This window comes from Curcuma longa, chromosome 7, assembly GCF_044706935.1.
Source record: "Curcuma longa cultivar G26 ecotype Majalengka, Jawa Barat chromosome 7, ITB_CL_G26_1.1, whole genome shotgun sequence".
Lineage (NCBI taxonomy): Eukaryota > Viridiplantae > Streptophyta > Magnoliopsida > Zingiberales > Zingiberaceae > Curcuma > Curcuma longa.
The window spans coordinates 8621467-8648607 of record NC_133867.1 but is presented as its reverse complement, the minus strand read 5'-3'; the positions used below and the strand labels follow the sequence as shown (position 1 = coordinate 8648607).

The window sequence follows — 27141 nt, the reverse complement described above, 5'->3', positions numbered from 1 at the left end:
TTGAGGACTGGTGAAAAACTTATGTGGGATCAGATCTATCATCTTCAAGATTAATTGGATCGTAAAAATTAAAAATATAAGTTATTTTAAAAAACTAATATAAATCAATATATGGTGATGAGTGGTACATGCCTATGTCATTTGAACAACTAGTTATATTGGGATACCACATCAAGAGTCACTTTGCTTCTTGGATTTATTTGATGTTGGACTTTCCACTCTATGATTGGTTAATATAAGTTGGATATCTAATATTAAAAAAATAAGCCAATATGACAGCTCGATTTACCTAGTGACCGATGGAAAATTTCAATGGAGTCTGACAGGTCATCTTCAATATTAGTCGGTTTGAAGAGTTAAATACCTAGATTATCAAAAATAAAATAAAAAAATAATATGACTTGCCCTCGGGGTTAATGTGCAACAACATGATGCTTCCACAATTGATCAAACATTCATGAATAGATTCCTAGTTACGACGTATTACATATTGATTTCATTTAGTGGAAAAATAACCTCGGAACATTGGCTATGAAACAATGCACTGTTTGCGCTACTCAATTTACACTATTAATCGGTGAAAAATTTTTATAGGGTTGGATTGATTACCTACCTGATTAATCGGTTCAAAGAGTTGTATATATGAATTATTAAAAAAAAAATCCAATATGACTTATGATGATGAGTCGTCCATCTGGATCCATTCTGATTTACCTTGGTGCTAAATGAAAATTTTTTATAGGATTGGATTAGACGTCTCTAAGATTAATCGAATCACAACAACTGGATTGGATTTTAAAAAAACTAATATGAGTTCTATAGATAATTAAGAGAAAATTTATGAAACTCGGACAAACAGATTATCAAGAGCCAATAATAAAAACAAATTAAAGTTTGAATTTTAATGAGGCGAATGTCTTGAAGATTATTATTATTTTTTTAATGTACATAAATTATCTTTTGAATTTATTCCATAAACAGACAAAAAAAAGTCATTTATCTCTAAAATTACTCAAGTTAAATTTAAACAACTGAATTATAAAAAAAAACATAAAAATAAACATGGATTAACCAGGGAGAACAACTGATTTCCGTCTCTTGCATAATTACATATACAATCCAAAAATTACCTAAAAAAATTATCAATCTATCGCATTAAACCGGTCAACGCCATTACTCCAAATAGATCGCGGATCCAACCAAATGTGTGTAACAGAAACAAAAACTGAATCTAGATCGACCGATGCACCGCGAGATTCGGTCTGCCAACACCGGATCTAAAGCATTTCCATAAATAGCTATTCTATCCAAAAATAGCAAATACCCTCTCTCCCCCTTCCTCCCTACGCCGCCTATAAATTCACTCCCCTTTCCTTTCCAAGATCCATCCCTTCGAGCTCCTCCTCCTCCTCCTTTATTTATTTATTTATTTATTTATTTAATAAATTAATTTATAAGAAGATGGCTTCCAACTCCGCCGTCATCATCCTCCTCCCCTTCCTCCTCCTCCTCTCCCCCGTCGCCGCCCACAACATCACTCGCATCCTGGCCGACTTCCCCGACTTCTCCGCCTTCAACCAGTTCCTCTCCCAGTCCTCGGTCGCCGCTGAGATCAACCGCCGCCAGACCATCACGGTCCTCGTCGTCGACAATGCCGCCGCCGCCCCCCTCTCCTCCCTCGACGCCGAAACCCTCAAGAGCGTCCTCTCCATCCACGTCATTCTCGACTATTTCGACACGTACAAGATCCACAACCTCCGCCGGCGGACCACTCTGTTCACCACCCTCTACCAGACCACCGGCGTCGCGGAAAACAACATGGGCTTCCTCAACTTCACCCACCTGCCCGACGACCGCCTCGCCTTCGGCTCGGGTGTCAAGGGCTCGCCCCTCACGGCCACGTACGTCAAGGCGGTCAAGGCCATGCCGTACAACATTTCGGTTCTCCAGATCACCGGCGCCGTCGTGCCGCCGGGCATTACCGACGCGCCGCTCGCCCCCTTCGGCGCGCCGATAACCGTCGCACCTGAGCCGCTGGTTCCTGCTCCGGCACCGGTGGATGACTCGGACGCTGACACCCCGGATGCTGACGCCCCCGCGGCGGATTCGCCTGCGCCGACGGCGGACTCTCCGGCGCCGGCGGCTGATTCACCGGCACCTGCTTCAGGGCCTGCAGGGGATGCACCGGCGCCGGAGGAAGCCGACGAGGATGATTCTTCTTCAGCAGGACGGATAGCCGGCAGCATTACTGCGGGGCTCCTTACGGCCGTCGCCGGCGCTCTCATGCTTTAATTGCATTTTGAATCGTCTGAAAATTATCTGTTGGGGTCTGTGGAAATCAAATCTTCTTATTTATTGATGAACGGAGCTGGGGGAGACATAATTAGTAAAATGTATTCAAACTAATTGCGATTTTCAACAGTTGGGCTTGGAGGAGCTCACTTCAATTCCAATGCTGATTTTTGATAATTAATGGAATAAATCATCATTTTTATTTTGCTATCTTCTTTCTTGATTATCACGTACGTTGATTTAGCACCATGCAGGTCTACTAACCTTTCTAGCAGGAGAAGCCAGGGATTTTAGTCTTTCAGCTTCAGTCGATTCAGAAGCATGAGCGGCTAGGGCAACTAAAGCAGTCAGTCTGGGACAAATTAACCATGAAAAGAAATTAGAAACAGGGTCGATCCTAGAGGTGTAAACGAGTCAAGCTGCTCATAAGCTATTCGAGTCTCGATTCGAAAAAAAGTTCATTTGAATTTGTTCGATTAAGTTAACGAGCCGAGCTCGAGTCAGCTGATTTCGAGCTCAAAAATATTATTGAGCCGAACTTATTTGGTTCGTGAGCTCACGAACGTGTATATTCGCAAACATGTTCGTTTAAAGGCTCACGAACGTGTTTATTAAGAGATTCATGAATATATATATATTACATGAATTATAAATATTATATATTAACGAGCCAAGTTCGAATTAAGCTCATTTAACTTTTAAACGAGCTATTTTTGAACCAAGCTGGAACTGAATTCGTTTAACTTTAAAACGAGCCGAACTCGAGCCGTTCGCGAACTATTTAATTTCATTACGAGCCGAGATCGAGCTTAAGAATTAAAGCTCGAATCGAACTCGAGCCGAATTCGAACTTAGGAAAAACGAACCGAGCTCGAGCTCGAGCCTTTTACTGTTCGACTCGGCTCGGTTCGATTACACCCCTAGTCGATCCAGTTCATTGCAGGCACCTTTAATTTTTAGGAGAACTCATAAGTTAGGTCAGCGTATTTAGCGAGTGCAAATATCTCTCAAAGTAGGAGGCGTCGGGAATGGAGGTGCAATGGAGCTACTGCTCAATGGCGTTCCATCCTCTCCCTCTCTACGTGCAGGGAGAAGGACGTTTCTTCTACTTCAATGAATATTTGTAAAATTTTTATATTTTTTGTTAATTTTTTTTATAATTTATAACTAATGTAGTTATGAAATTTTATACTATAAATATATATATTACTACACTCTCTATTATTATTATTTTTAATTTTATACTTTAGAATATTTTTTAAAATTTATATTTTTTAATATATATTTTAAATTTATAACCTCTATAATAGTTTTTAAAGATTTATAATAAAATTTATATTAATTGGTTTCTTATTTTTTGAATTATAATTTCATAATTTGTTTAAAGGAAAATATAATTCATATATCAGTTTCCATCAAAACTATTCAAATTTTTGGATGGAAGAGCAAAAAAACAGAGGCAAATATGATAGAAAAATACACTTAAGCACCATCCATTCAAGAAAATGTCCTTTCAGTATTTATTTAAAATAAATTATTTATTTATTATGATTATATGTGAAGAAGTAAATTAAAAAATTAGAGTGATCACTACTACAAGGAAGGATATAATCTCAACTTTATCAAAATTCGATCTTTATCCACTTCAATAAATCTATCCCACAGTAACTAATTCAACCATACTTCAAGGACTAAGATAAATCATTTATTATCTTACAGAAGGAGTATGCATTTAGCAGAACTAATCCTCTATCTGTATAATTAAATTAAATTAAATATATTTTAAAAAAACTTATAACTCATTTAGCAACTATAACTAAAATTATTATATGAGTTTGTTCACTGTTTAGGTGATTTTAGACAAATAAATTTGATGGGAAAAATACCTAAAGCCACATCTGTTTAATGATAAAATTAAAAAAAAATACATTCTTTTTGTGATAAATTAAAACAAAACTATCCTTTTTAATCATTTAAAAAAATAACACTCTTTTATTATTATTTTTTTCCAAGATGTTTTCTACCAATTTCACATCTAAATTTATAATTTGATATTAATTTTGAAATTGATATCTACTTATATAAACGTAACAAAATTAAATTGTAATACTTCAACAGAACTATAACAATTATTCTTATTCAATAACATCTACTGCAACTAAACATGAAGATCTTATGAAATTTAACTTGTTGATACCTAATTAAAGCCACATCTTTTTAATGATAACTTTTTAAAAAGACATTCTTTTTGTGATAAATTAAAACAAAAAGCTGCAGCCACAAACAGAATAAAGCATCGATACATGGATATACAAGATAAAAACAGTTCAATTATGTGAGGAATTAAAGCACAAGAGCATGACAAATCACAATATATTTCAAGGATGATATTATTATTGTGTTTGGCTCAAGGGGTGAGTCCTAGAGATTTTCTGGTCGTACCAACAAATAAGTCCCTGGACTTGATACGCCCAGGCAAGCAGCCACTAATGGTGACAAATGGGAGCTGTGCCACAGCTTCTTTACGGCCCAGAGAAACCAATGCCATGGGATAAGCAGCTTTGTACTTGGCCAACTTCTTCTCGGTTGCTCCCTTCATCAATAACTTTAAGTTCTTGGCCACCACTTCGGCGTGTCTCTGTGCGAGATACCCTTGCTTGATTTCCTATCAATGAAAGAGCTAATCATTCTCTTTTTTTCTTGAAATAAGATACAATGCTGTTGAACTGAGAAATGAGTTCTAAGGAAAGATTGATTGAGTACTTACAGGGACATCAGTTATGTCTCCTACTGCGAAGATGTTTCTTTGGCCTTTCACCCTGAGAAATTCGTCAACCATCAGCCTTCCTTTCTTGTCCAAACTATCCTTGAGCATGGATTCATGAAGCCATGATGATCCCAGTGGCTTTCCAATACAAACAAAATGGCAGTCAGCTGCGATCTTTTCTCCGGATGATGTTGTGTAGACTCCATCTGCTTCTGAAATGGCATTCAAATCAACTGACTGTTGTAAAAGCACTTCGACTTTCTTTAATGTCAGCCAATCTAATGCCTTTTTGGAAGCTTTGCTCCCTATGAACTCCATCAGCCTTGGTCCTTTATGAACAAGAGTTACCTTCTTCTCGGGATAGTCTACTGCAATCTCTCCAGCAAGTTCGACTCCAGTTGGACCGCCTCCGATGATTAAAACAGATTCGGATGATTTTATCTTCTCATTGTCTAAATGTGAAGGAAAATAGCCATCATTAGAAATTCAATGAAACTCATCTTTGTTAAAATAAAGTGGCTTGTATGCCACATAACATATCCTCTCATCCAAGCTAAATGCAGTAAACACTATCAGACAACATACTGCGTTTAAATCTTTATCTTACCAGCGAAGTATACAACGAAGTGTTTCTTCTACTGATGTGCATCACCAAGCGTGTGGATGAGAATGTATATTAACTTCAAAGTCAAAAGCCTGATCTTTGGAATGGAAAGACATTGACTAGTACATATTTGGATGGTAAGAGTAGGCAAACATCTCTTAAGGGGAGAAAGAATTTATTGGAAATATATGATACAATCAAAGTCCCACATTGAAAAATACATTGGTATCAAAGTCATGGTCTATATAGAACTATGTGGGGACCCTCAGGAAAAACCAAGGAGGTAGGGGAAGCCCGGACCATGGGGATGATACAATCAAAGTCCTCGACATTATTGAAAATACATGAAAAAAATCATGGGTTTATAAGATGGAAGATATCTCCATTGGGATGAGACCTTTTGAATAGAATCTAAAAATAAAACCATGAGAGCTTAGGCTTAAAGTGGACAATATCATACCATTGTGGAGATATTTTGATTCCATCGGTTTAATAGAATTGAGCAAACTCAATATAAGATGAAACAGAAGTATTGTAGTTACAATGAGGAATTTCAACAATGAAGTGTTGTAGCCTTCATGAAAAACAAATACAAAAATGATGACTATGTTTACCCTGACACTGGAACCTAAAAGGTCATGGTCATGCTCCCAAAAACAAACAAACAATAATTAAAATTGTTGCTAAGTTGTAATACATGTTCAAGCGCTATGGGACTAAAAGAATGATTGGGATGTGATAGTATTTCATAATTAATTGCTCTAGATTACTAGATATATGACAGAATACAGTGGTCGCCAGAATAACAAGTACCAAGATCAAAGCCCTCATCCACATGAATTATGCCCTTTTAGTGTATGTGCTAATCAAAGAAGTTGGGTCACACAATTGAGAGGCTACCCCTACAAGCAATTTAGGATTATCAAAACATGTCTAGAAAAGAATTACAATAGTAATCTAAAATTTCCTGTACCAAACTCTACAAATCCATCTTAGGCGAAGTAAGCCTCAACACCCTTCACAGAATGTTGGTTCATAACAGTTATTCCTCAAATTAGGCGTCTACAATTTAACAACTTTCCAATCACGATATAGTATTTTTTTGAGTTGAAAGGAGGATTGATGGAAAATAAAACCATAGAATAAACTGACTTCAGCTGTTTGTGGATAGAATATAAATTTTTGTCTCATCAAACAGGAAATGCGAGCACATAGAACACCTTCTAGTTTGAAGTATTTTCACAGAAGACGGATACAGCCAGGCAATTCCCAAAGATGGCTAAGAACTCAATTCATATGATAGAAAGAATTAGGTTTCCTTGTTTACCTGGAAGGTTTAAAAGGGGGAAAAGGTCTAGCAATTTTTACTCAAATTCTTTCACCCAAAAATAGACAGAGAACAAGAGAAAAGATTAAACTAAAATGCCACTGTAGATCAGATTGCATTTGCAAACTTATCAGTGTTATTGACAAATGCAGTTAAAAATTAAACTAAAGTAAACCTTGATAATAGCAATAGGAAATAATGAAACTTGAAACAGTGTCCAGGGACATGGAAAGTAATCTTGTTGTGGAATTCATTAAATTTATGAATTTTCAAGTCTTATTGCTGAGTTATCTGTTCCAATCAAACAAAGTGGCTAGATATAAAAACATGTGAACATTTAAGGCCTACTGAAGTGCATTCTAATACGTAGCTTTAAGGTGAATTAAATAATAATGAAATTTGATTTAAAAAATGTGATGAATCTATGTATTAAATGAACAAATCAGCTAGCAATATCTAATTCATGTTTTAGGTGTGGAGAAGTTCACAACATAATTTGATATTATGGAACATCAACATGAAAAAAAAAACTAATATATAGACACAAGAATAATTTTGATAAATGCTTAACCCAAACATCTATTGAAAATTAAAATGGAAACAAAGAAATTGCAAGGATCGCAAACACTTACCTAGTTGAAATTCTTTTATCCTATCATCTCTGCCTCTGGGAGTTGAATATGCATGACCAGTAGCTACTACAAGATAATCAAATGTAAATGAACCACCATCTGCTGTAAACACCTGATTTTCAGTGATATGTGTTGCTGAAGATACTATAACCCTTGCACTAGTATAGTCAGTGTGTGAAATCAGTGATCTTCCTGTCAAAGAAGGCTCAACCATTGATCTCAATTCTGCCCATGGGATCTCAAAATAATCCTTCCTGATGATGTTAGTTGAAAGAGATATGTCAAGGATAACTCATTTATTTTACATGGTTTAAGCAAACAGTGAATATGTAAGGGAGGTATCCTCTATGGTATATGCACCAGTTGGTTGATGAACTCCGACATCGCATAGAGAATTTGCTCTGATGACTAAAAAAGAAAAGTCACACCAATAGCCAGAAGAATCATCGATTATTAGGCACATTGACACCAGGCAGGTAACCCAGCAAAGCAAGATTTTATCATGCATAATTTGCAAAATTTATGGATGCTATATTTAACTTAGCTACCAGTTAGACTTAGATTCTTTCGAATAATAGATATCAAAGGGCGATAAAATCACAAAAACTCCTGCGGAATCGTTCTGTAGTAAAAACAGATGGAATTCAAAAATAGCCCACGATTCAAGGTGGATGAACTGGATCTCCAATTTAATTGGCGATCAACTTTCTCAAGGAAGCGTTTTCCGGTTTGGATGAGGATCGCAAGGAAAAAAAATACAAAAAATGTTAATCTTTCTATCGCTAAATAAGATGATTTGACTCATCATCCCAAAAACACTCAAATGCGAGGAAACCAATTTCAAATATTTCAATTACATTCGCGTAACGCCTCCGATGCCAAAGACGTTTTTTGAGGCGGCCAAGTACTCAATGAATCTATACAACGGAAGAGCAAACAGTTTGGCGAAAACACTATTTAAAACGAAAACCACCACCAAAAGCACCCATATTTGGCGTCTGTTCAGAAAACGAGATTCAAGCATAAGGAGACAAAATCCAGCGCGAGCGACAAAAATCGATCCTAAACGAGCAACTTTGAAAAGAAAACATATATCACAATATATTACCTAGGGATATTGATTCCCACATACAAATCAGTTTTATGAAATTAACCAAGCGGAACATCGGGCGAAAAGATGCGTACGAGTCAATCAGAACTACATCGGCGACGGATTGCATGGACTTGGCGAGAAGAGCGCCGGCTACGCCACCGCCGACCACCACCAGCCTATCCTTGGCGCTCCCCTCGCCTGCTCCTTCCATCGCGGCGTTCGAGATTTCGAGTAATCGAGATCGAGGATTCGCCTTTGAGGCTCGCGTATCATTTATAGTAAGTAAAGCGTGGCGACTCCGTTTCCGTTACCGTTAACGGAAGGTCATCCACGCTGTCGCTACCCCTCTCGTTGAAATAATTATTTGATTTTTTTAAAACAAAATTGAATTTATTGACTTGAACTTCATTCATTTGCATTTGCATGTTACTGAATTTTCAATTCAAATTTATTTAATTAATTATTGAATAGAATAATATAAAATTTTTTTTATTTTTTATAAAAATATTTATTTTATATATATATAATTTAGATGACTTCTAATTAATTTTGAAAATACACGATCTTTTCTCTTAATTTCTTTAACTATTTGAGAAATTGATCTCAACCATTTGGGCAAGAGTACATGGCAAAATGGTAGCTCTTAATAGTGTTGTATAGATTTGAATCTCATACTTTAATAGAAAGTCCTCAGAATCTAATTAACTCACTCGATCGCTTTAACAATGTTAACTTTGATGCTTAATAAGTTGATATGGGGATGAGATTCTAATATGCCTAGTAACTTCTACCATATACATTATTTAAAACAACTAGAGAGAATGACACTATAACACTTTCTCACCTACCCAGAAACTACTCATTGTTTACATCATCCTCTTGTTTCACACTTAAATTAGGTCTAGATAATATTGATTTTATTAATTTGATATTAAAATATCAGAAACAAACTTTTAAAATATGTAAACAACGAACTAAATACAAATATATTCAAACTTATTTATTTAATTTTAAAAAATTATCTAAATTTATTTATTTCATTGACCTTGTGTATTACATGAATATAAATAACCTCTTACCTTAAACATCAAACTTGCTCTCACCATTTGATTCATTCATAGCCCAATTAAAATCAGATTAACATAACTAATTTCAATTCTAAAGACATTGTAATAAATCCAAAATATTAAAGGAGCACAACAGTCAGTCAACCTGCTTTGGCAAGATAACCTTTGAAATTAAGATATGCCGTTTTTTTTTATTTGCAAAATGGAACAGTTAAGATGCAAGGCAGACTAGAATATTGGGCCACGGATTGCTAAAGTAAAATTACTTCTGGTAAAACTTGAGAGAGCATAGTGAGTTAGAGACATGAACTGCAACAACCAAGCAGCCAGACTCCAACGATTTTCAAATTTTCATGACAGCCCAGTACAGATAGAAAACACAAATCAGACTTACTGAGTATGAGGTTCACCATCAATCATATCTAGCAGTTTCTCTTCACAGATCTATAAAGAGAACAGGAAGAAGGAAAAACACAAGATTGAAGACAGTGATGGACTTGCTTGAATAAACAAAAAATTATCTTGTTGCCAAGCATTGTGCCATTTAAGTGCCTGCAGATCGAAAACAGAAGCACCGTATCAGTGACATACATGATATTAGATGGATACATATTTACTACTGTCTAAATAAGTTGACTATCTCTGGTGGTAGTCATCAGAAAACAAATATCGAACAAGATCTTAATGGATTTTCAGAGAACACAAAAGACTTGCTGAACTCTCAAAAAGCATCCATGAGGTTCTCAATTTAGGATGATTGTTGGTCAGGTTAGATAAATACCTTTTTTTGTCATTTAATAAGCTACAGAATGGATAGCTCACCATAAAGGAGATCTATTATTCATCCTTGAAGCACCCTTTGAGGATCCAACTGTCCACTACGATAACTGGAAGGAACAGCAGAAAGCTCCAGCCTGCCCTTCCATTCCTCACCCGGCTTGAGAGTGATGGCCTTTTCAACAGCTGCTGGCTCAACACAGAGCATATGTTTGTATTCATCATCCCCAAGATCAGCAATGGATTTGGCCTTTTCCCAAGGATTCCATACCACTGAAAAAAAAAAGCAATAAAATTGAACCAAAAGGTTCAGCTTCTTTTGTAAGCTTGCCCAATGGCAAACCAACCAAAGCCCACAAAGCTTACCTGCATCTGGGAGCCCATCTTTCCTCAAAACAAATGTTCGCTTTTTTTCATGATCTATAATCGCAATCTTTGTTGGTGTCCCCAGATATATCTTGTCCACCTGTCATAAAGAGAGCAGTCAGCAAAATGATTATAAATCAAAACATGACCATGCTCATGCTCATGTACGTACTTCAGCTTCAAATGTAATTGCATCTCCTTGTTCTGTGAATCGTTCCTTGGCTTTTAAGTTATCAAGGTAATCAAGAGTTTCAAGCCCTTCAATCCTTACTTCACTGAAACGTTAATATAAATGAATATAAACTAATTTATTAAATGAAAATAAGTAATAAAATTGATAATATCTAATAGGTAATTTATCATTTGATTGACAACAGCAACAATCAATGGTATTCATATTAACAATGATTGGTCACCAACAATAGAAGATAAAAAATGTACAAATAATTACCATCATTTACATGGTTTATTAATAATATCCATACTATTAATAGTTTTTTAATATTCTAAAAATGATATCAGCATAATATTCATATTATTAATAGTTTATTGATATTGCAAAAAATGATATCATCATTAATATTGGAATAATTATATAAAATAATTTTTAAGTTAGTCATTATTAGATTAATGATTGACTTGATTGATTAGATAAAATCAGACTAGCAATTAAATTTGGAATAATATAATTTATATTAGCTTGTTTACTTCACTCATTATTTTAATTAATTAACTCCACTCAATACAGACTATATAGTTAATTAGATTATGTATATGATAGATAATTAATATATATCATAATCATTTAACTAATGATAGAATAATTTAAATAATAGTTTTTACTAATTAATTAATGTATTCAATTATTACAGTTATTAATGATTGAAATATTAGATTATTTGCTTGATTAAAATACTGATATTTTGCGAGATATAAGGTGATACCTCATAAATCAAGTAATTATTCTTTGTTACCAACTGTGAACCAAGTGATACTGCTGCTCCGATATCACTGGTGCCTAAGTTCTCAAAATGATCAATATTAACCATGGCTTTCCTTAACAGGTGGATTATAATTTGATGACCAACAACGACCTCTATTCCATGAAATGAACCCATCATGGGCTTTGAATGCTACCTCCCACCACCTTTCCCTTACAACCAGACACCACAAGACTAGTGTGAAGGTTCTCACTGTTGATATGCTATGTTACTAGAACTTAACGACATATTCAACATGGATAAGATCCAAGTGTCCAAGATGGGTATTTCTAAAAAAAAATTCACATGGTTAATAAGGATACTGAGTGTGCATTGTGTTGGAGTCCAAGTATCAGTATCCAACAAAGAAACAAAGAAAATGAATAAACTAAGTATCAAAGTAGGGAACAGCCAACCGAGGCATGGAGAATCTCGACTGCGACTGTGCAATATAAGTCGGCATGAAAATTACATGAATAGAATGTACATGCCAACACAGTATCTTGGTTGGCAGATGGAACAGTTATGATCATGCCAACTGAAACAGCAAGACATTTCAATCGTTGCTGTTATTTTGCCATAGGTTATCAACATTTTTGATGGAAGATAAAGGTGCAATCATTTAAAGAGGACACAGGATGGATGAAAAAAAGAACTTGTTATAACAAGAATATCAGGTAAAACATAAATGCATGTAAAACTGTGACTGACAATTAATACAGTTCGCCCTGCGTTGAAATTCTTGGCATCTTAAGCATTAAAAGTACCTACCAAGGCATAAGGTTTTGGATCAGGGAAATAAGCTGATTCATAGCTTGAGTATTTTTCTACAGATTATCATAGTGCCAATTGACAACTTAGGAGTTAGGACTACCAGGAAAGAATCTTGTGTTTCATTACCATGTATAAATTGATTAGAAAAAAATATTTTCCAAATTTTAATATTGGTCCATGCAAAGAGGCATTTACACGCAGGAATAAATTGACAAGCCAGTATATGTAATTGAAGCATGTAAATACCAAATATATCAGCTTCAAAATTCCAAGGGTACAAACAGCAAAACATATCCAAATTCATCTTATGCTACCTGATATCAGAAACAGAGAGGTAGGTGTGGTAGGCAAATGTGAAGGAAAATGGCTTTGTATCAATATTTCTTATCCGTGATGTCAGCATTAGATCTCCTCCAGGACCCAAAGTAATCCTTAGACGAAATTCATAACTGCAAAGAGAAGGCAGCAGCAACATCCATCAAGCTTGGAGATTTTAAGTAATCCAAACTCTTTTTTTTTTAAAGCATTAGAATGCTAAATTATAAAAATAATAGACAGGGATCAGTTGACCAGTACCTATGAGGCCATATTTTTAGATCCTCTTCACTTGGTTTAAAGATCAGATCAGTGAAAGCTTTGTTGGTGCTAACCGTAGGAAAAGGAGGGGGGTTGGCATCAATACTCCAAAATCTATTCCTTGCGAAACCATGCTGATCAAGATTTCCATGACTCCCAAACTGCATTTCTCTTAAATTAGGTTATGAATATATATAAATCCAGAAAATGATAAAGGCAAACAAGAAGAAGAATGTCATACTTGAGGAAAGCATATTGGGATACCACCGCGTATAGCTTTTGGAGGTTTGAAAATTGCCTAAAAAGGAATCAAGGAAAAATAATATAACAGTTTTGTGATGAAGAGAAAAGAAAGGATTGAGAGGCAACTTTTTCAGGTAAATCAATGGAATTTGCCAATGAATTTGATTCGGTGACCAGATTTTTTTTTTTTTAAATGACTAATTGAGTTAGATTAAGCAACTAAAACAATCACAAATATAGTGATAGATATAGTTGCATGCTTCCATAAATCTAGAAGGTTTACTGACAGGTTATTGAATTTGAAATAATGGTGTTGAAGCTTGTTCTGAAAGAAAACAGTATTGATTGCCATCTGCATTGCAAGAGAATTTTTTTTTTTCAGATCCCTGACTATCACCCCCCCCCCCCCCCCCCCCAATGTTGGCAAAAGTGAAATTTAACTCCAGTATTAGTCTAGTTAACCAAGATTAGCATAGATCACTTGAACTAAATTCAGTTGAGTTTTAAGATTTGCGAGTCTACACCAGATAGTAAACTCTGAATCTAATATAGGTCCTCCTTAGACAATGACAAGTGCATCTACTTAATGGATGTTCATTACAAGAAGAAGTTTGAAAAGATACTTGAGCTTGATGCATCTAAAACCTTTTAATGATGGAAACTGATATACTCCATATTCTTACTGCCATCTTTTGCTCCAAGTTCTCAGAATGCACTTCTCCTTACTTTTTTTTTTAGTTTTATGTTTTTAATTCCACAATCAGCAAAACCCTATCATGTTCAGATTGGTTAGATACAGATGGATTAGGAAAAAACAGAATAATTGGCACCAGTTCTGTATCTATATATGTGGAATGTAGGCAATGCAAGTTTCTAGAACAGGTCGTGAACCTGCCCTTTGTCTACAAGTCAAAGACAACTATAAACCTAATATTTCATAGAATACATGCATATGCCATTAATAAATTTCGACAAAAAGATCATAGCTAAGATTGAAATAAGTAGATCTGCATCATAATTTTGACCAACTCCATGGTTAAACTTTGACTATTGGAAACAGTTTTGATACCTTAGTGCTGAGAAAAAGCAACTCCTCACCATGGTCATTTCTCCAAGATGTCACATGACCTCCGTGCAAATACACCTGCAAATGAATAGGACATAAATACTCGCCTATAAACTGATATCGTAGCTAATATAACAAGAAAAAAGCAAGCAGCAGTCCTTTGCAGCACCTTCCATAGAAATGGGCAAACTTGGTAACCAAATATTGACACCATCAACTCAACAAAAGTCAGTGACACTAGTTTATGAAGAGGAAAACCTCACAAGCTTTTAACATACATCTTCTATATAATGATGCAGCCCCATAATAGGACACTAGTTTATGTGCCTTCTGTACTTTCTCCACTGATTATGGATATTTCATAGCAGAATGATATTGACAGAACTTCTAGGATGCAGTTACAAGTATATGCTGATGCTGACTTAGAATTATAGAACAGATGTTGCCTTTATACTTTCTCCATTGATTATGGATACTTCATAGCAGAATGATATTGACAGAACTTCTAGGAGGCGGTTACAAGTATATGCTGATGCTTATAATTATAGAACAGATGTTCTCCACGTCTATTATGAATATTGCATAGCAGTGTGATATTGACAAAACTTTTACGAGGCAGTTATTTATAAGTATGTCCTGAAGCTAACATATAATCATAGATCAGATGTTCTCTTCTCGCCCTCTATATATATTCTATCCACTACAACAAGAGCCACCTATTTGTAGCTTTGTCTACACTCCACAATCCACAAAATCTAATTCAATTTACGAGCATTTCCTACAACTTCAATAAAGAGAACAGCCTCACAATTTCTTACCACCCCACTTTAGGCAAACCAGTTATCTACACTTAATAAGACAAGAAAATTTTGAATCTACAGAATTAGCTCAAGAAAGAATTTCATTGCATCTATTCTTTGATAAACCACAAATGTAGAAATCATATTATGAGAATCAAGGTTTAAAGTTTCTTTCTGAGCTAAAGTCTCAGTTCTGCAGGCTGATGGCACCAATGGGGTGGAGAGGGGAGCTGAGGAGGATAAGAATAGAGTCACCGCTTACCTCGCATGTGAAATTAGGATAAGTTTAATGGGTTAGTGGATTTAGGTGTTGCTATTTTAGGTTTTAAAGTGGGTTTTATCCCAATTTTTTCATTTGTTCACTACGTTCTACAGCAGAGAAGTGCACAGAAGCATCAGCGGAAGTAGTTGAGGTAAGTATTGTTCCCATTTCAGTTTCGCCACCAAGCAGAACAATATGTATTGCCCCGGCCGACATTTCAAACATTGATCAGACTTGCTTAAGCCCTGTTTGGAAGAAAAATCTTCTATAAAAAATTTTGTGCTCAACTGAAAGAAAATTTTGAGAAAAAAAAAACGGGTTTCAGCTTTAAAGTCTAAAAGTTTCAAACATAATATAAATTTGGTGCTTTAAAAAAAAATTTTTGATATGATTTAAATTCCATTTCAGATGGCTCAGTATTATTACTTCGCTAATTTTGGAAGAAACCTCACCGAACAAATAAAAATGATAAAAAAAATTATAATGCAAGAGTTGAGCATTCAGGAAAAAAAAAACAATTGAATAATTTGAACAGGAGCATCAGAAAGGGAAGGGGAAAAAAAACAGCGAAAGCAAATGGATCCAGATCGGGGAGGGCGAGAGAAGGATAGGCAGAACGGACCTCGGCGGAGCTTCCGCGGACCTCCCTGAGCACGACCTTGTCGAGGCCATTGACACCCTTGCAGATCTCTACCGGCGGCTTCTCGCCTGACATCGCCCAACTCCCATAACCCAAACCCTAACACTTGGGGGAGCTCCTCCTTGCTCACCTCGCCGCCTTCCTTCTAGAAAAGAAATATCGCCGAACGGAAAGTCGGGAGGAAAGCTGGGGGCGGTGGGTTTCAACGGAACAGAAAAAGGGCTCAGCTCAGGTGGGATGCGTGCTCCGATCTAGCAAGGGCCGTTGCGCATGAGCATGATACTTCTATCCCACTGGTTTCACGATGAGATCTATGCGGATCGATTTCGACCGTTCGCTTGCTGTAGTGATGATCTCGTCGTTGGTATCCGGCTCGCCCAATTACCTTGCATCTAATTCTTCCCGTTGGCATCCATCAACTTTCCAAAAATAGATAATCCTCTTACAATTTGCACTGCATTTATAAAGATGCACTTATAATCCATCAGTGAGTTTTAACCTAAACTCACTGATGGATTTATGCACCTCTGAAATACTCTAAATCAAATTCATTATACTCTTTGTATCCTCCTGGGTGTAACTATGCCCTTGAACATGAATTTCATAATTTAGATACAAAGTGTGAGTTTCTGAAGTTGACATAGTTGTAAGATGTTTTGTCAATAACTCATTAGAGGATTCGGATCTATCATACTCACTCATCAAAGGATTCTCAAGACCCCTCTGGTTCAGATTATATCAAGATTTTGAAATTCTAGATATTATAGGATCATCAACGAGTTTTGACTAAAACTCATTAATGACCTTAAACACCTCCAAAACACTTTAAACTGAGTTCATTGCACTCCTTGCAACTTCTTGAGTGTAACTATGCTCTCAGATCTGAAATCTACAACTTAAATTGAGAGATGTGAGTTTTTAAAATATCCAGAACCTTGAGATAATTTAGCATGAGCTTATTAAAGGGTATAGACTTGTCATACTTATTCATCAACACCACTAAATGAATCATTATGTTAAGATTTTGAAATTTTGGACACTTTAGAGCCATTAAACAAGTTTTGGCTAAAACTCATGGATGACCTTAGACAACTTCCAAACAATTTAAATCAACTTCATTATGCTTCTTACATCCTCCTAAATGTAATTATGCCCTTAGATATAAATTTCACAACTTAAATAAAGAACTATGAGTTTTTGAAATTAGCACAATCTTAAGATATTTTATCATGAGCTCATTAGAGGACCTAGGTCTATCACACTTACTCATTAACATCATCAAAGGATTTCTAGGACTTTCTAATTCAGACTATATCAAAATTTTAAAATTATGAATATTATAGAATCATTAATGAATGATTGAGATATTAAGTTTGGAACATCTTAAAAATACTTTAAATCAAGTTAATTTTGCTTTTTACAGTTACATATTTTGACAATCGATTGACGAAATAGATTGGAGTCCATATACAGAGCAAATAATAATAATAATAATCAAATATTTATATATTAATTGATTATTATTAGATCATCAGTAGATTATTAATAAAAGAGAGGTATATGAGAAATAGATACTCATTTTGTTAAATAAGAAAAGCAGCCGGTTAAATTGACCACTTTTTTTTATTGCGGATAAATTTGGAAAATATTTCTCAGCGAAAAGAAATCAGTCCAGATATTACTCCAAAATAAAATGGAAAAAAGCGCGTTTTTCGGATACCCGAGCAAAGCTCCAGCAGGTTAGGGCACACCGAAGCACCGAGCGATAGATGTCGGAGCGGCGGAGAGAGAAGGAAAAGCTTCGCGACCGCGAGAGGGATCGGGACCGAGATCGAGACCGAGATCGAGATCGAGATCGAGATAGGGACCGTGACCGTGATCGAGACCGTGAACGCGACCGCGATCGAGATCGAGATCGCGTGCGGAACAGAGACCGGGACCGGAAGCGCTCTCGGTCCAGGTCCCCCTCCAGGTCGCGTTCCCGGTCGACTGAGCGCCATCGCCGCCGCAACAGTCACCACAGGCGCTCCCGGTCCCCTTCCTCCGATGCTCACCGCCGGAAACGCCGTCGGGAGGACAGCGATGGCGAACGCGACCGCCATCGCTCCTCCTCCACGGTTCCCGCTAGCGGTGGATCCAAGGAACAAAAGAAGCAGGTCGGAGACGCTCCTGGGGGTGCGGAGGCTCTTGCCACTACGACTGACATGGACCCGGATGAGTTGGAGACGATGAAGATGATGGGGATCCCAATGGGGTTCGATTCCACCAAAGGGAAGCCGGTTTCAGGGAACGACGTCAGTGGGGTGAAAGCGGTGACAAAGAGACAGCCAAGGCAGTACATGAATCGGAGGGGAGGGTTCAACCGTCCCTTGCCCCAAGAACGCAACCGCTAGGACCTTATCTCGGGATGGAAGGTTAAGGTTTGTCTCGGGCTCAACCTTTCAATTTCTGGTCTAGTTTTGTTTGCTGCGAACTTTTTCTTTTTTTTCTTTCCATCAAACTCTAATGTCTCTAGTTTATGATTATTCAGAACTTTACTTTCCTTGAGAAAATTACCTTAGGCTACAATAAACGGAAAGCATAATCTTGTGGGCTCTGAAAAGGCACTCTGCTTTACTTCCGTTTCAGAGCATTAATTATAATGTTATGCACTATGTTTGCTACATGCAGCCTTAATATGTTTGTATTGGTTGACTTCTATCTGCTACATCTAATTGTCTGTTTGTTCCAACTAGTTTGGCTTAGCTACTTGAATTTTCTCACTTAGCTCCACACAAGGCTATACGGCTAGTAAAATTCAAATCAAATAAATCACTTTTATCACATTAAGTATATAATTTATTGGTTGTCTTTGAACATGTCCATGTTAGACTCAAGTAATTTGCCCACTTATTATCTACTGGAGTTATAGCTGACTGCTCTATATATCTGCATTTTATGTTATCATTTTCAGTGACTAAACACACCCATCTAGCATTGTTATCTCTTCTATATTATTATTTTTGTAATTACTAGTAGTATGGAATCATAGTATTGTACAATTTTCTTCTTGTATTTGATTATTGAAAGTGCTGAGATCCTGTTTTTACTCCCAAAATTTTTAAGTAAGATTCTTATAATAGGACATACACAAATAGTTTCAGTTGAGAAATTGTAACGACTCGGCCTGTCCGTCCGTGGGAATTCTACTTATCCCGACCCCTATTTTTCTGTGGGTCATGGACCGTCGACCATCGACCGTGCCGTTACCTACTAGGACTTTCCACCCCTGCCCAGTGGATTTTTGCCTTCTCCAGATTCGAACTCTAGACCTGCAGGCTAAAACTTTCAAAGACTTTACTTTAGCCTGCAGGTCTAGAGTTCGAATCTGGGGAAGGCAAAAATCCACTGAGCAGGGGTGGAAAGTCCTAGTAGGTAACGGCACGGTCGATGGTCGACGGTCCATGACCCACAGAAAAATAGGGGTCGGGATAAGTAGAATTCCCACGGACGGACGGGCCGGGTCGTTACAGAAATGGACTTTGCTTACATGAATTTCTTTAACCTTAAAATTTTAGATACTGCTGACCAGGAGATTCTATCACATTTAAGTATAAGGTATAAGAACAATGCATTTGGCCATCACTGTGTGCAAGATGCTAATCTGCTTCAAAAATTTGCCACAAAGAAATTTAGTTTCCATGAGATGGAAGTTCATGTGAAATACCACCACAGATGGTAGATTGTGTTTAGGTTCTACAAAGAAACTATCCTGTGATGCTAGGATAACACATAAGGCATAATAATAATGCATTTTGCCATCGTTTGCAAGTTTCTAATCTTGTGGAACATCATCATATATCGAAGACTATGTTCAAGCACTATAGTGAATCTATTTTGGAACAAGGAGGAGGTACCCACCTTGATGAGACAAAGAGTTCATGGAATGAGCATTGAGATGAAGAAATGGATTCTTTCTTGAGTGAAAGAGGAGAAATTCGATTCTGAATAATGGTGATGTATGCCAAAGGGGTTGTCAAAAGGGAGAATTGAGAGATTCAAGATAGGAATCTCTACTTAACTTTAACAGTCAAGGAGACATAGGTCTTTAGATGACTTTTTGATTAATGCCAAAGGGAGGGAAGTGAAGTGTTTAAGTTAGAAATCACATAGAAGATGGAATTTGGATTGATGATAAACTTAATTTAAACATATTGTCAAATATCAAAAAAGGAGATTGTAGGTGCAATTAGGCTCCAACTTGATCATATTAGGGAGTGTTAGTGCAATCACGCTCAGCTTGGTCCTAATAGACCAAGAGTTGGATTTTGACATTTGAATGATGTTGTAATGTATGCCGAAGCACAAGAATATTGAATTTGGATTGATGAATATTAGACATATATCCAATTAATTTAGTGTACTTAAAGTTGTCATTTAAGTCCTATTTATTAAACATATATCCAATTTTGAAAGACTTGGATAAATTTTCCAATTAATTGGTGAAGCTTATTAGAGAGGAATGGTTTGCTTGAGGACAAAATTTAACCTAGCGAATATACCTGCACGTATATTTACTTAGTTTAAGGATAATAGGTTTCCATGATATTGAATATTACCTAGTCATATATTTGTCTAGTATAGGTATAAGCGGTTTCTTTGATAATAATAAATGCATAAGTTGTATAAAACCTTTGGATATAGAAATAATGCTTTCCTCAACTTGGCATTGGAGCCTTGTTCACCTCCTCTTGTTCCTGTTTCCCTCTCCTCCCTCCCTCATCCTTATTGCAGGTCTTTCATGTATTCCCAGCATGTGCCATCACCACTTCGCCTAAAGTCATGTCTGACTCTGCTGGATGAAGATGCGGAGGTGGAGGATACGGATGTGGGTGTGAAAGTTCTTAATACACTTGTATCCAATGTACCACACTGATTATACATGAGAACAGTGCTGGAATAAGTGTTGATGCCTACTGCGATCTCTATATCTTTGAAAACTAAGTAGCAAACTAAGCAGCCACAAATAGTACTCATCAGTTCTGTCAAATATGAACAATTTCTAGACTATAGTTCCTCCAATTGATCCAATTTTATTGGGACTACTTGAACTTCGTTCATAGTTTTACTCCCGTGATAACACCGTAAACTTCTTGGTTATTTGATTCTGACACATCCTCATATATGACAGGTAATTACCAATTGTTTCCTAATCTTCATCTCTCTAATATATGACTTATTCTTGTTTTGAATGACTACCCTTCAATTAAAGGATAAAATTTCATACATGCCTCATTAATATTCAACGGTCTTTTATATTTTGAGGTCTTCTATGAATTTACTATCAATTAGTACCCTTACAAAATCATTAAATTGTTTATGATTTTCTATCCTACTTGCTGGAATTTTCAAGATCTGCAAATGTAGAAGATGATTAATAGAGGTTATGAATCTGATATAGTCTTCCACTTAGATGATCACTTCTTTGCTAGAGCTCTTTCTACCACAATTATGATTTAATATCAGTAGCATTGTCGACTCATTTATCCCTCTCTTTTAAAGGTTAAAGACTGATAGTATTCCACCCTCAACTAAGTTTCAATGTGAAACCCATGAGTTGAGTAAGTATCACCGTGCATCAATTCCCTCTAGTACTATGTAATGTATCTTCTCGTGTTTGCCTTATTCACTCAAAAATAGGTTCCAAGTCTAGTATCCACTGCCCAATACTCTTGAACATGCTTGTGTTTTAAAAGTTAAAAGGCATACTATTCCACCCTCTTTAACTAAGTTTCAATGTGGAACATGCAAGTTGAGTAAGCATCAGTATGTATTGTTTCTCTGTATTCATGAATGCACTTCTTCCTTTTGCCTCTTGAATATGTTCACTCATAAATATGTTCTAAATCTAGTATCCAATATCTAGCACTCTTGAACATGCCTCTTCTTCCTTTTTCTCATAAATGTCACTTTTTCTTTTTTCTTTTTCCTTTTTGTTGATGATTGCATGTATATGACATAGACTTGCTTAAAGTCTGTTACATGTGTTAGAGACGAGCTTGTAACATGGAAGAGTACGAAACAAAATGCGGTTGCATGATTTGGTGTAGAAATAGAATAAAAACAAATGACCTGCATGATGATGCAGATAAAAAACCTTTATCTTCATCTTCTTCTCGGCTTTAACATTACAGAATCAAAGGATATGCCTTGTAGCATGGAAGAGTAAGAGAAATGTGACTGCACAATTTAGTCTCAAAGAATAATAGAGCCTTCATCTTCATCTTGATTTTAACATTAAAATACTAATGGATATTCATCCTGACAGTCATTCAAGTATTACATTGCAAACAATCTTGTACTTCATGAGTGCACAAAATACATTGAAGTGTTTGCCTCACTAGAGATGCACGTGTAAAGGATTAGCATTCAGATCACATGTTTCAAAGAACAAATCGCTGAGGTATACTAATTCTTTAGTTATTTTTCTATATAACAAGGTGAGCTGGATAGGTAATTTAATCTAGTTGAATATTACCTAGTTATGGGGTAATTGGTATTCCTGATATCTATAAATACATAAGTAGTAAACACATTTTGAATATGAAAAGTTAAACATGTTTTAAGGAAATCCTCTTGAGGGTTATTTAGATGCAGAGAAGATTCACTTGATAGGAGCTTGAAAAAGGGAGAGGTAACCAAATAAGATGTCTTGGTGAGAAACGATACTCAGCTATATATAATTATGTGTAAAATTAATGGAGGTTGGTATTTACGTAATCCAACAAAAGTTTCTTAAATTGGATGATATTCTCATAGGATGGTCTGTTAGTAAACTTGAAAGTGTTCTGCTAATTCTACATGTAGAAGAAAAAAATAGCGCCTTTTCATCAGAAGGGCATGTTGGTTATGTTGTTGTTCCCTAGATTCTGAATCACGTATATTTTACTGTCTTTTTTTCCTTTTCGCGGGCATCAAATTGCAAGCTTAATTTGGTTATTCAGAAGCATTTGAAGAGAAAACTCTGTTAATAAATCCTACTTGAACAGTATCTTAAACATTTTACTAAGGCGCCCTCGTTATCGTGGAGAGTGGCATGCATGTTTACTAAATTATTGACCTGAAATTTTCTTTATGCCAGGACTCCAAATGCCTACTGATTTGGACAAGCTGTGAATCTCATGAATTCAGTCCGGGAAAGTGGCCAGTCATCGTAGCGCAAGGATTTTCTGCTTTGATGTAACACATTTAAGACTGACTTAGTTTTTATTTGTTAAACATCTTCATGGAACTAGGATAAGCAGCACTACGTGTTTCATCACAGATATGCTCCTGTACTGAAACCATTGGTTATGATGCAGTTTCTTCATATATATTGGTGAGCTCTGGAAATTGTTGCATATCGGTTTCGATTTAGTTCTGGATACTAACTTAGACTTGCCCTCCCAGTCTGTTGTGCAGAAATCTGGGTGCAGCTCTGCCCCTTGTCATGTTGAGGGGTGAAATAGAAACCGTCATTCATTGGTTGCAGCGCAATTTTATGACGCGGTATATTAAAAGATTGCCATGTTCTTGGGTTTATTATTATTATTTTTTTATTTTGCATGTTGTATTTCATCAAATATAGGCATATCATATTAAGTTAGCTTGGGCATTTGATTGTTTTTTAAATTATAATTAATTTAATTTCTAGTTGTATTTGATTTGTTTAGGCTTTCAGTCTCCTTACAGCTGCTATATCGTCGAGTTTTGGTGGTTTGGGAGGGTGTGTAGGCTCGCCCTCTAGTTTAGGGGCAGCAAAATGGCAATTTTGTTTAAGATTATTTTAAAATAAACTATTCGATAAATATATTACATAAAAATCATGTTAATTTATTTATGTTTGGCTTATGTTGTTTCTTTTAATTTTATTAATTGCATTTTGAATGTTATCAGCTTTAGTCTATAAAGACTCCTAGGCCCTTTAGGATCTCATTATGCTTTCATATTACCTCGTGCGAGTTATAAATTCAAATTAAAACCAAAAAAAGAACCATGGGACCTTTAGGATCTCATCTATCCTGTTATTACATTATTATTATCTATTTCTTTACATGATCAACTACTTTGGCAAAAACTACTTGATATATAATCCATATGAATTATGAATTGGTAAATTTCAATTAATACTAGAAATAATTTCAAATAGTTCATTTATGCTCATAGGTATCCTATTTGAGCAATATAATTTGTCATTTGTCAAATACAAGCATTTTATGATGGTAAATTGTAATCAGACACCACAAATGAATTTCTTTTCTACAAAAGGTGGAATCCGCCACTTTAGCGGCTCCACACGGTCGGTCCCACGACCATTTATAAGGAGGTAAATCGAGAAACTGTAGTTGGTCACTGGTTTCGTCAGAATTCATAGAAGGCTGAATTAACTCAGCTATGTCTGGCTCACAAATGAACTTCTAAGTCCTATGGAAAATGTCATCAACTGAGACCATTTATGCTCTCATGTTGCCCTAATGACCGATTTAGGAATTGCAACTAATGGTAGAAATCAAAATATACTAGCTAGTTTCGATAACGAAGGGAAAAAAACATTTATACACCATTGCAGCACGACAATTTGGAGTTAAAAATGATGAAAATAATAGTGTTGTATGTCGTAGGAAACCTCAACCTATTTTAGTTGTTCTCAGTTCATAAAGAGATTTTTATTTTTGAAAAAAATAATTTTTGAGGGTAAAAACCAAAAGGACACCTATCGTTTAACAAATTGTCATATGGGCATCTTTTTTAATTTGATGCACTTAAGGTGAACTATCCAAAATACCTTTAATGTATGTCTGATTCAAAAAATCTGCCTTTCTAAATTGAGTTTTAGGGTTTAGGGTATGAACTATAGTTAGTTGTCTAATTCCCTATAAGTCAACTATATGTTGTAGTAACTAGCTGCTACATTTGTAGTAGTTATCTGTTAGCTTTTACATAGTGGATCATATTTAGATAGTGTTCATTTTACCTATAGTAGGTGTTATGGAGTACTCTTTATTTGTTTTATAATTTGAAATGTTATTTTAATCAGGTTGTCATCCTTAATTAAACAAAATCAACATAAGATAATGATATTATTGTAACAACTAACAACCAACTGCTACACATTATAGCAACTACCTATTAACTTTTATATAGTGGATCATGTTTAGATAATGTTCATTTTACTTATAGTGGGTGTTATGGAGTTTTCTTTATTTGTTTTGTAATTTGAAATGTTATTTTAACTAGATTGCCCCATTCAATTAAGCAAAATCAACATAAGCTAATATATTGTTATTAGCAACTAACAACCAAATTGTAACAGCTACATGCTAGTTTCTACATAGTGGATTATGTTCAGATAATATTCATTGTACTTATAGTGGATGTTATGGAGTCCTCTTTATTTGTTTTATAATTTGAAATGTTATTTTAACTAGATTGTCACATTCAATTAAGCAAAATCAACATAAGATAATGATATTGTTGTAATAGATAATAACTAGTTGCTATACGTAGTAACTATTTATTAGCTTCGACATAGTGGATCATGTTCAAATAATATTCATTTTACTTATAGTGGGTGCTATGAAATCTTATTCGTTTATTTTACAATTGAAATATTATTTTAATCAGACTGTCACTCTCAATTAAGCAAAATCAATATAAGATAATAATACTTTTGTAACAGCTAGCAACTAACTATTACTTATAGTAATTATTTACATATTATAACAATTACATATTAGATTTTTGCACAATCGATCATATTCAGATAATGTTCATAAGATATATACTCATTAAAAAATAACATCACAAAAATACGATAAAAATTTAATTCATTTAAGAACACACTAATAATAAAACACAATCAATTTTTGAAATTGAACTCATCAAAATTTATAATAAAAAAATCTATTTTTGAAATAAGATAATGAGAACAAGAAAAATTATCATACAAATAAAATCATAAAAAAATAAATTTAGTTATTTAACTGGAAGACATGTCTTATTTTCAAATATTTGCACAAAACAAGAAGAAGAAACAATAAATCTTACATTACGAGAAAAAGTTAAACTCTTAAATTGAAAACGAGAGGAAGTTTTCATATTGAAGTTCCAAGAGGATGATAAATAGTATATTAATTAGTTGATTAATTTTTTTAATTTACTAAATCTTAAAATCATATTAAAATATTATTTTAAATTATAAAACAAACTAAAGACTCCATCACATCTATCATAGTAAATTGAGTACTATGACATATATTAAAGGTATCTCGATAGTTTCACCTTAGGTGACGCGTCCATATCAGATAAATTAGAAAAGGCGTATTTATTAAATGATGGACGTCCTGATTTTTATTTATTAATTTTAGTAAAAGGCATATGGCTCCTCTTCTTGAGAATGCCACGTGGCACATATTAATATAAAATAATGGTGCTATGATGGGAATGGCATGTGAGAGTATGCAATAATTGTATATCATGACAAGAGACTGGAAAGTTGACCCACAACAATGATTAATATGCATCCAAACACACATGCAAAAAAAAAAAAAAAAAAAAAAAAAAGATACCACGACCAGAATGATCGATCTAGTTTCACAAAAAATTTTCACCGACCAACATCCTTTGTGCACGATCCAAGACCTCTAGGTCACAAGATTGCATTCCCTAACATTCTAAACATCCTTTGATTGCGTTCCCCGTTTAAAGAAAATTCATGGATAGAGCAATTTTCTAAAAATATTAAAAAGAATATTTTATCTAAAATATTAATCAAAATTACTACATAATTAAAATTATTATATTTAATAATTTTGGTTGAAATGTCCAAGTAGTAGTTTTGAACTCAAACAACTATAT

At 35.2% G+C, this 27141-nt stretch overlaps 4 protein-coding genes across 6 annotated transcripts; 2 read left to right on the top strand and 2 right to left on the bottom strand.

Annotated features, from left to right (window-relative positions):
- The first annotated feature begins 1461 nt into the window (after nt 1-1461).
- Nucleotides 1462-2292, top strand: LOC141832590 (fasciclin-like arabinogalactan protein 8). The gene has a single exon (XM_074720071.1). It carries the CDS (start codon nt 1462-1464, stop codon nt 2290-2292), a length of 831 nt encoding a protein of 276 aa, XP_074576172.1.
- A 2278-nt stretch (nt 2293-4570) lies between these two features.
- LOC141832027 (uncharacterized) lies at nt 4571-8941 on the bottom strand. Its single transcript, XM_074719487.1, has 4 exons — nt 8808-8941; nt 7623-7876; nt 5060-5511; nt 4571-4957 (listed from the first exon to the last, which is right to left on the bottom strand). The coding sequence occupies exons 1-4, from the start codon at nt 8924-8926 to the stop codon at nt 4700-4702; spliced, it is 1083 nt and encodes a 360-aa protein (XP_074575588.1). The 5' UTR covers nt 8927-8941; the 3' UTR covers nt 4571-4699.
- Nucleotides 8942-10151: 1210 nt separating this feature from the next.
- LOC141831989 (putative glucose-6-phosphate 1-epimerase) lies at nt 10152-16528 on the bottom strand. 2 transcript variants are annotated; one of them, XM_074719443.1, is made up of 9 exons: nt 16249-16527; nt 14568-14642; nt 13497-13553; nt 13256-13416; nt 12994-13128; nt 11098-11200; nt 10926-11025; nt 10605-10832; nt 10152-10334 (listed from the first exon to the last, which is right to left on the bottom strand). In XM_074719443.1, the coding sequence occupies exons 1-8, from the start codon at nt 16339-16341 to the stop codon at nt 10624-10626; spliced, it is 933 nt and encodes a 310-aa protein (XP_074575544.1). In that variant the 5' UTR covers nt 16342-16527; the 3' UTR covers nt 10152-10334; nt 10605-10623. The 2 variants fall into 2 exon arrangements, with proteins under 2 accessions (XP_074575544.1, XP_074575543.1); XM_074719442.1 differs by having other exon boundaries at nt 10605-11025; nt 16249-16528.
- Nucleotides 16529-17997: 1469 nt separating this feature from the next.
- On the top strand, nt 17998-23897 carry LOC141832115 (uncharacterized). Of its 2 annotated transcripts, XM_074719598.1 has the most exons (4): nt 17998-18686; nt 23387-23484; nt 23570-23623; nt 23695-23897. In XM_074719598.1, exon 1 carries the CDS (start codon nt 18036-18038, stop codon nt 18657-18659), a length of 624 nt encoding a protein of 207 aa, XP_074575699.1. In that variant the 5' UTR covers nt 17998-18035; the 3' UTR covers nt 18660-18686; nt 23387-23484; nt 23570-23623; nt 23695-23897. The 2 variants fall into 2 exon arrangements, with proteins under 2 accessions (XP_074575699.1, XP_074575698.1); XM_074719597.1 differs by having other exon boundaries at nt 23387-23623.
- Nucleotides 23898-27141: the final 3244 nt, after the last annotated feature.

Excerpts from the sequence above, each read along its gene's own strand:
- LOC141832590 (XM_074720071.1), top strand. The coding sequence starts at position 1,462 with ATGGCTTCCAACTCCGCCGTCATCATCCTCCTCCCCTTCCTCCTCCTC.
- LOC141832027 (XM_074719487.1), bottom strand. The coding sequence starts at position 8,926 with ATGGAAGGAGCAGGCGAGGGGAGCGCCAAGGATAGGCTGGTGGTGGTC. Across the intron at positions 5,512-7,622 it reads GATAAAAGAATTTCAACTAG|ACAATGAGAAGATAAAATCA; the intron begins GTAAGTGTTTGC and ends CTTCACATTTAG. Across the intron at positions 4,958-5,059 it reads GAGACATAACTGATGTCCCT|GAAATCAAGCAAGGGTATCT; the intron begins GTAAGTACTCAA and ends TTTCATTGATAG.
- LOC141831989 (XM_074719442.1), bottom strand. The coding sequence starts at position 16,341 with ATGTCAGGCGAGAAGCCGCCGGTAGAGATCTGCAAGGGTGTCAATGGC. Across the intron at positions 13,554-14,567 it reads TGCTTTTTCTCAGCACTAAG|GCAATTTTCAAACCTCCAAA; the intron begins GTATCAAAACTG and ends ATTCCTTTTTAG. Across the intron at positions 11,201-12,993 it reads CTCTCTGTTTCTGATATCAG|TGAAGTAAGGATTGAAGGGC; the intron begins GTAGCATAAGAT and ends TTAACGTTTCAG.
- LOC141832115 (XM_074719598.1), top strand. The coding sequence starts at position 18,036 with ATGTCGGAGCGGCGGAGAGAGAAGGAAAAGCTTCGCGACCGCGAGAGG.